Source organism: Sesamum indicum, linkage group LG2, assembly GCF_000512975.1.
Source record: "Sesamum indicum cultivar Zhongzhi No. 13 linkage group LG2, S_indicum_v1.0, whole genome shotgun sequence".
NCBI classification, from domain to species: domain Eukaryota; kingdom Viridiplantae; phylum Streptophyta; class Magnoliopsida; order Lamiales; family Pedaliaceae; genus Sesamum; species Sesamum indicum.
Window position 1 is genome coordinate 15,340,438 of NC_026146.1, and position 9,892 is coordinate 15,350,329.

General features: G+C 35.6%; 2 protein-coding genes across 2 annotated transcripts; one reads left to right on the top strand and one right to left on the bottom strand.

Moving 5' to 3' along the window:
• On the top strand, nucleotides 438-1,834 carry LOC105156254. The gene has a single exon (XM_011072332.2). The coding sequence runs from the start codon at nucleotides 679-681 to the stop codon at nucleotides 1,738-1,740; it is 1,062 nt and encodes a 353-aa protein (XP_011070634.1). The 5' UTR covers nucleotides 438-678; the 3' UTR covers nucleotides 1,741-1,834.
• On the bottom strand, nucleotides 1,807-5,604 carry LOC105156255 (stress response protein NST1-like). The gene is made up of 3 exons (XM_020691844.1): nucleotides 5,367-5,604; nucleotides 2,010-2,464; nucleotides 1,807-1,913 (listed from the first exon to the last, which is right to left on the bottom strand). Exons 1-3 carry the CDS (start codon nucleotides 5,478-5,480, stop codon nucleotides 1,910-1,912), a joined length of 573 nt encoding a protein of 190 aa, XP_020547503.1. The 5' UTR covers nucleotides 5,481-5,604; the 3' UTR covers nucleotides 1,807-1,909.

A 9,892-nucleotide genomic window follows, 5' to 3' on the forward strand; every position in this document is an offset into this window, starting at 1 on the left:
TTCCTTATAATTTTCACCCTTAAATCACATGGTAGTTTTTGTAGCATCATCTTGATTTTTGGGTACTCGCATGGAAGAGGGAGAATGGTCCTTTTGCTTTTGAGCAGTATGGGTAGTTGGATTATTTTGAAGGTACTTTTCTATTTTTTCTTTTTAAGGAATTGAAGGCACTTCTTTGAATCAGGTAAATTGCATGTATAAATTGCAAGAATTGAAGCGCAAGCGAAGAAAGAGGATGAGTAGGAAAGAAAAGAAGATGAGGAGTCACCATCCTTCAGATGATGATTCTTCTAATGATTCTGCTGATCTACAGTATAAAAGGAGGAGCAGGAGGATCACCCTTGAATCACCCCATAGACAGTTAAGAATGATTTACAACACGAATTAAACTATAATTTTTACAGGATTTGTTTTCCTTTAAACAATTTAATTAAATATCTTAATTCCTACTTGTATCATTATACTTGTGTTTTGTGTATATAAATCGATGTTAATCTGACTCCTGTCCTGATTGTATATTTATTAGGATAAATTCATCTTAATAATTAAATTCCCCGAATCGGCGTCCATCTCGTCTCCTCCCCTCCCCTCCCATCAATCCCAATTCGTTCCTTCGCATAAATCGAAACCCAACCCTCAATTCCTTGCATTCCACATTCTCCTTAGGATAAAGTAACCATGTTCCGACACATCCTCCCACTACTCCTCCTACTCTTCCTCGCCGCCCCTACTCACTCCCGGAATCCTCACGTCATCAACTTCCGCTGGCCCAACCTCTATCCCGACTCATTCACATGGGACCCAAAATCCGATCACTTCGTTGTCGGCTCCCTCCGCCAGAGTCTGCTTATCTCCGTCTCCGATGCCGGCGTCGTCTCCGCTCTCATCTCCGACCATTCCCTCCCCTCCAACGCCTCCTTCCTCGGTATCTCACTCGATCCTCGCCTCCACCGCCTCCTCGCCGTCGTCCACTCCCCTCCCTTCTCCGGACTCGTCGCCTACCAGCTCCCCACCTTCCGCCACCTCTTCCTCACCGCACTCAACGGGCTTCTCCCCTCCGATGCCTTCCCGAACGACGTCGCGGTCGATTACCTCGGCAACGCCTACGTCACTGACTCAGCCAATGACGTCATATTCAAAGTCACCGAGGACGGCGAGGCGACGATCCTATCCAGATCCAAGGCCTTCAAATCCCACCCGGTGGACCTCAGCGCCCCGTATCACAACTGCGGATTAAACGGCATTGTTTTCAATCCCAAAGGTTACCTGTTGGTGACTCAGTCAAACACGGGGAAACTGTTCAAAGTCGACGTTGACGACGGAACGGCGAGGCGGGTGATCTTGAACAAGGACTTAACGGGGGCCGACGGGATCGCCCTCAGGAGCGACGGCGTCGTTGTGGTGGTGTCGGCCCAAAAGCTGTATTTCATCAAGAGCGACGATAGTTGGAGCGAGGGGGTAGTGTTTGACGAAACTGCTCTTGAGGAGGAGAGGCAGGCGAGTGCTGTGGCCGTGGGGGCGGAGAACAGGGTTTACGCGTTATATGGGCATGTGAACGAGGGCATTAAGGGGAATGCAGAAAGAGAGGAATTTAGCATAGTGGAAGTGGAGTCGGAAGAGGAGCAGAAAGAGGAGAAAGTTTGGATCTTTATTTTGATTGGTTTGGGTTTTGCTTATTTCTTGTTTTGGAGATTTCAAATGCGGCAACTTGTGACTAATATGAACAAGAAGGCCGCTTGATTTCTTTTCTTTTTGGGTTATTTTCCACTTGATTCAGACATAGAATGTAAGTTTCCTTGACACATGAACACGAAAGATTAATTGCTTGGACTGATTCTTGAGTTGAATTCCCGACATGCACACGAGTACAAACATTACAGCCTTATTTCAGGTTCCAAAATCAGCGTTGCTACCTGAAATTGCATTAGGACAACGTATGTTTCTTCTAAGTGCCACAGACAAGAAATCAAGAACACTAGGTAGTTCCCATCATGGAAGAGAGGTCTTACACAGTTATATCATTGAGGATATTTGGGAGTGCTGGAATTGATTGGGGTACTTTGGGCTGTTGTTGTGTAGCTGCAGGCTTCTTTTCGTCATCGTTATCTTTCAGCTTCAGCTTCTGTTCTTCGGCCTCGTCTTTCAGCTTTGCTTTCTTTTCTTCAGCCTCGCCAATTGGTTTTGACTTCTTGTCTTCTAGCTTTGGATTCTTGTCTTTGGTTTCTTCTTCTGGTTTCTTCTCTTCACCTTCCTCTTTTGGCTTTGACAAACCGGCCTTTTGCCTGAGCTCTTCAAGTTTCTCCATAATCTTCTGCCTCACGGTGGCGTTTCTAGGGCGTGCTTCAGCAGTTGCTGGCAAGAGAAGAGAGACTAGGCTTAGAGATGCAGCTGTTACATGCATCATTTCCCGCCTAGAGGTGATAGTCAAGCTTTCCTGCAAAAGTGGTTTCTCCTTTTCTTTCACCTACAAGCAACCAAAAGATGTTTACACCAAGAAACCATTAATCAAATAGAGATGCCTCAACATTTAGTAATCCTAAACACCCATCACGAAGACAAAATATTCTTAGTTTGTGAATGTTTGCTACCAAATTAATTCAAATTTCTCTTTACTTGTCTCGGGCAAAAACCCTTTAGGGAGTATGAAATCAAATATATCTTTAACTTTGAGCTGCCTGTGTGCAGTGATAGTAACACCAGCAAGAAATTTCAGTACTGCAGCCACCACCAACTTTTTAATTCATTGAAAACAGTAGAACACTTTTCATGTAGCTATCTCCTAATCCATATAAAGCACGTTAAAGGCATCAACTTTTATATGCCATATCAGATGAAATATTATGATTGGTTGACTCCAGAAATCTAGTTGTATACTAGTATACATGCTAACTTCCACTTGATACAGATAAAGCCCTGAGAAGACTGGAATTAGGTAGCTCATTTTTCATGATTCAAAACTTATTATGAGGTGAGGTGTGACTATCTGGGAAAGATTTCATATATTATTCCAAAGATTTCCAAGGCCACAATGTAGAAATACAGGGCTTTTCTGCAATGAGATACTCTTCTAAGCTGAAGTGTGCTAATCCAAATTAACAGCAAATTGGAACAGAGAAGTGCTTAATGAAAATCTTGATACAGATAACTATCTTATGCCCATATAACTGATGTTTTCAATTTGAATACTTGCTCAGTACAGGCAACTTGTAGTTAACATCTCTAGACTCTAGAGTTGAGATATACATTGAAAATCCAAACAAGTCAATAATCCAGAAAAATGCTGAACAACGCAATACTAGAGGAAACCCACTTGATATGTATTCTGTAAATAATATTTTTATTTCCGTTCAACCTAGAATCTCTATTCTGTTGCCTATTCTTTGATACTAAGACAATATTCCATCTAGGCTCAGCATATTTCATGATAGACAGTAAACGAGTGTGATCATCAAACACAATGGTTTTTGGGCATGGCCCCAAATTCTGCAAATGTGATTGCGGCGAAGGGGACAGGAAACATAGGTGGGATGAAGAAACTACATCAGCCAGCCCAGGGTCTAATTATTTGGATAGGACGTGGCCAGTGGGGGGGAGGTAGGAGCCTTGGATGGGAAAATGGAGAGAGCATGTCTGGCACTAGCTGCACGTCCATGGTGGAACATAATTGTCATGCCTTTCCAGAGGGGCTGAGACTTGAAACCGGTTCTGTAGATGGCAATGGAGGGCAAGGCTGGTAACACAAAGCAGTAGATAATGGAGACGAGTTAAGAGTATTTAGTTGTCTGATGCCATTGTCACTGAACAAGAGGTGGAGGTTCTTAGCAAGGTTACAAGTCAGGCGACGGCTGTGCACAGCAGCATTAGTTGGAATTGACTGCTGTCTCCAAAGAGATTGAATGGATTTTACTCTTATAGCATTACAACCATGGGCTAAATAAAGGCACATTAAGCTCTAGTTTCATGATTAAAGATTCATGATTTAGAATTGTCAGATCTGCTCTTTGCTTGAGCGTTTAAAGAATTAGGCCTTCATTTTAACTCAAGAAACAGATAACAATGAAACCATGTACGTCGAGAATTACTGTAATCTCCCAGTTCAACAGCATCAATCATTCTTTAGTTTAAGGAAAACCAATCAATTAGAACATGACACCATGCAGAACCTCTGGATGTTGCCATTTAATAATAATGCTTAAATAACGGAGAATGAGCTTTTATTAGTCCAACAAAACCATAACTACTTAATAATGCAAGTTAATTTATTTTTGGCCAACATAAGATGATACAAGTTCAAGATACCTGTTAACTTTTCTAACTCTAGGAATAAATATAAGGATAGAAACAATGTTAAAACTGTGAGAAGCCTATCAATTTCCATTATAGCCAAATAATTTTTCTTTCAATCAATGGTCATTCATTCTTTAAATGAACTACATATGCTGCATTCTCTCAGTAAGCCACATTAACTGAAAGCTCATAAGCGCATGACGTTCTCATTTTTTATCATTCTTTAGCTTACAAGTTACAAGTAAATGCACCAGAATTATTCCATTCACATGCATCTTAAATGCGAGAAAGTACATGGGTGAGTTTAAGAAGCATGTTACTATTTCCTTCCACATTTATCCTGAAATCGTTGTACCATAATCACTCAACCAAAATACCGAATCACAATTTTCACAGGTCCCTTTAGATATTATTTCCAAGATTTGACAACTGATAAGGCGAACATGATTAGTCTTTGTTGCATTTAACGACATAATAATGAGCTGAACTTAGCCCATGAATATGATCTAATAGATGAAGAGAGCTATCAAGAAAGTCAATTTACACATACATTTCAATTTTCCGTTAGAAACAATGCCAGGGAATCCAATATCAGTAGACAACAGTAAGCACATAAGGTACATAATGAAATCCAATATCAATCAACAACACTGTACACCAAAAAATCATAAACCTGGTAGCACAACCCTCCACAGGTAACTACCAAACCACAAGAATCACAGTATAAACACCAATAATGCAGAGACCTACACTTATCACCAACAGCAAACTAGAACTCCATTCTCTTGACAATCAAGTCCCAAAGAAAACTAGACCTTTTGTTCAAAAACTCTTGAACGCATTTCAATTCAAACTATCAAGAAAAAATATGTAAAAAGTCAACAAAACACGCAAACATGCCCAAATAATTTTACCTTCTCAAACTACAAAAATTCAGCGCATTAGAGCAAATATACGAATACATATGTAAAACAAACGAGGAGATCATGATCATCAGTAGGACTAACTTCATAAGAAAGTAGAACATAGCAAGAAAATTTAGGGATATAAGAAAGAAAAGTACAAGTAGCCAGTTGAACCTGGAGATGAGGGGGAGCTGGTCTATTCACCATTGTGACTTTTGAGTGCGACCCTTTTGCTCCGGTCACCGGAGGGATCCGGCAGCCCACTGGTTTCAAGGTCCATAATGACATTTTCCGGCGAGATCAACAGCTTCGATTGGTTGTTAGGTGAAGTAAAGACGCATAAAGAGAGAGGCGCTTTGCTGTGAAATTGGATCAAGTGAAACTCGGCTCGGTCATTTTAGCAAGTCCACCGTAGTACGTGCCTTTCTTTCCTTTTTTAAATTTTGTGCTTCTATTCAATTTGGGCCCCTGAAGTTTTATTAGGATGATAATTAGCCCCTCAACTTTCAAAATACTCAATTCAATCCCTCCCAAATAATGGTAAAGTTTAGAAACTTAAATCCATTAAATTTGAGCAGTAAATAACATAAACAATCCTTCCTATTGTGTTAAATCGATATAATTCTTGTCGATGAGCATGTAATTATCTCACGTATTTATTTATCATTCGACTTTCAATTAAAATATTTTTTTATTATCAAGAAAAATATTGTATTCCGTGCATATATATGATAAGTGATATGCATGTATTTATGGACACATATACATATATATAATAGTAATGTAACATCCAATGTGATTAAAATGTTATAGCATGAGGTATAACAAGTTCGAACTCTTTGAATTTTCATATTTTTATACTGCAAATAATCTCGCTAGACAAATGAGGCATTGAGCCTTTTTCAAATGCACAAGCTCTTTATCTACCACAAATATGTGATCAAACCAAACATTATCCATCTCCTAAATGCTTTTTTCCCAATTAATCGTGTGTGGCGTGATTCAGGCTTCGTGATGCTAAAAATCGTACGATAACTTTTTTTAATTTCTTAATTTAATTCTAAAAATATGTTTTGGTAGGAAGACAGGACAGGAACCTTTTTCACGCCCATAAGGTCCTTGTCTGTAATATTCTTTGTAGGAGCTCAACTAGCATTAAGTAGATATGACAAGTATATATGTGTGTATTATGTCCGCACGATTATTATTGCTTATTATTTCTCTTTTACCAAAAGAAAAATAAAAAAAACAGCACAGAAAATGTGTTTCACAAGAGATAGTTGAAAGTGAGACTATCAGTAATTGTGCTTCTATATTATTTTCTTAAAATTTTTATTCTAACACATCAATAATTTAAATGAACGAATACGTTCAAACGAAATAAGAGAACAAGAAATCGCTACAGAAGTAAATATATACTTATATTTGTGAAACTTGAACCCACAGTATTTTAACTGTGAAATCTCAATTTTACCAACTAAACAAGGCCTAATCGATAAATGAATTCCGATTAGTTCATCACTATGATATGAGGTCAAATTGTTTTATAATCTTAAGGGAATTGATTTTTCTTGATGTTTGGTATAATTACAAATATCACTTCATTGTTTGAAAAATTATCAATATTCCCTTAATTTTAACGGTCGTCTAACAATTAGCCCAATCCATCAGGTTTCCATCAAATTTTTATGGTGAACTGACCGAAATGCGCTTGTGGATTAAAAATAATTTTAATTATTTTTTTTAAAAAAATAATTTTTTATGGATTATATGGATAATTTTTAAAGTTTTTCATCCATCCTGTTTGATTTTTTTAAAAGTTTTTAATTTTTTTTTTAAGAAAAACAAAAAATACAGTTAGGGCAAAGTTAACAATTTCATACCTCCATCTAAGTATTACATAATTTCATCAAACATCAAGGGGATATTTATAATTTTTCAAACAACGAGTGGGTATTTATAATTATGTCAAATTTTAAGAAAGGTCGTTGTAATTTACCCTAATTTTAATGTGTCTTAACTCTTGATTTTAGACAATAACAACTATGTATACAGTTAATAAAAGTTATATCCATAACCACAATTTTATTTATATAAGTTTAATTTATAGCATTAGATGAAGAGATTATTAGTGAGGGTAGAAATAGTAGCCATCATTGTCGTTGCTGCTGGAAATAGCACTCACGTCAAAGTTATAACAGCGACAGCAATAAATGAGATAGCGAATAAAGATACTGTGTCATAAGTTAAATGGGCCTTCTTGTGTTTCATGATCAAAACGACGAAGCATCATCATATATGATAACAACCTAATTTCCCTAAACTTTTGTGGACTAGGTTGTTCATATCTGAGTACTGTCATGGAGCTTCCTCTTTCTATGGGCTACGTACGATGTTGTTATTCAGTTGGGGCCAATATTTTTAATACCTCAATGGATCACAAGTTGGATGCACTAAAGACTTTTCCATGTTCGACTCACCGGAAGAAATATGATTTTTTGCTATATTTAATTAATTACTATAATTACAAAAAAATAAAAAATAAAAAAATTGTGCCACATTAATCACGGCTCTGCAACTGCTATGTTAGGCGTTGGTTCAGCAAGTAAGGTCAAAATATTAGTTATAATTAAAACTATTATTGCATATATCAAACTTTAAGGATGCAAAGTTTGATAATTATAACTAATATTTTGACCTTACTTGCCGAATTGTATACTGCAATGCAATAATAATTAAGGATCGATAGAACTCGCATCGTTTCTAAAGCGACACATGGATGTGTGGGGAGGGAGTGCACAATTCGGAATAAATAATTAATAATATTTTAGTTTAGTGGTGTTAAAATTGACATATCATGTGCAAGGTTAAAGCCATGGGTTCTAGTTTCATCAAATGTGTGATTGTTCGCGTTACTTTATGTGTATTTATCGCAATTTGGTTCATAATGTTTAGTTTTATCAATGTACTAATCGGATTGATATATTATTTATTAGTCGCTCAATATTGCCATGATAAAACTATCACTTTTATATAAGAAAAATTAAAATAAATATATAGGATTGGCATTTTATTTTGTGCACCTTTTGTTTTTTTTCCCCTCTCATTTCCTCGCTAAATTCCTTAATTCTAATAAAGTGTAAATTGTATAAATGCTCTTCTCTGCAAATACATCGAATCGTTTTATGGACAAAAATTAAGTTGCAAGAAAGCTTACGGTATCAAATATATTAATTTGAATTACAAAACAGATTGATTAAGAGCACGTGTTATGTAATTAATTTATAACTTAAGAAAAAGTGATTTTATGTCATAACATTTGCTATAGAATTTAGTCAAACCAGAAACGGATAAAATTTCTAGAAAGTTATTTGCTCCACTACAGAATTTTTAACTTAATTTGTGACATAACTTGCAATATTTAGACGTCGAAGGATGTGTTAAGTATTATATAATTTGTTTCTTAATATTTTCCTTAGACCAACCGAAGCATACATAACATTATCTCAAATATGGTGTAAATTATAACTGATTTATGATAACTTCATACGTTGTAAAATGTCATATGTACAGACACAACATACATAAAATAAACATTAAAAGATTATTATTAAGTATTACTTCATATCGAGTTTGATCGAATTTAAATCACTTATATTATAAATAAAATATATTAGTTGTGTGATTGGTGTGCAATTTAAAAAAAAAATAACCAATTATATGAAAAGTATATTGCACTTACTCTGTTATTGATTTGATTCGACCAAATTTGATTTGGAGAAAAAAAATTCCTATATATATATATATGTCATAATTAAGAAAACCCTAAAGTACATGTGTCTTAACTATGGCATACAAAATGCACACAGCTACCTTGTATAATTAACTTCATATTCCAGCATATAATAACATTGTTGATGAAATGACCAACATCGATCGATGTTGTCTGAAAGTAATAAAACTTCCACCACATGAAATGCAGCCCAGAAATCGCACATCCCATACATAATTATTGCATAAATTTTTACACACATAATTAGTACTCCGATGACAGCAAAAATATGTTCATCCATAAACCTCTTAAACATTCACAAAAATCTCACCAGTCCTACAGTACAAACAACAACATTAATTAATTACTGAATCGATCAGTTTCAACCAGCTCTAGCTTCAGTGCTGCAAATCAAAGGTATTGATTTCCATGCAAAGTCTTGGCAAATCAGCAGTCCTTGCTCGTTATATCTCTGTTGCGTTGTCTGTTCGACCTTAAAATAATATAAATACACTACAAGAAATAATGCTAATAGCGACGACATACGACATACATATATTTCTTGTAAAATAGTGAAATTTATTACTAATGTAGATTAGAAAAAAAAATTTATTTACTGATTAATTCAAAATTTATATAGTGACATTACTCCTCGACAATTTTCAAGTAAAAGAATTCAAACTACCTACATTCGTTCTTTAGTTCTTAGTATCTACTCTTTTCCGTAGATATGCATATATAATAATTTAGGAAATTTTTTTACTCAAATCAAGTTTGATGGAACGAAACTAATCATAACAAATACGTTATATTTATTATGTGATTAATCATTTTTCTTAAATATTATTATAATCCCACAAAATATATATTAAATTTATTATATAATTAAATTGAATTTGAATTAGAATACACCACAATTTCTATCTCC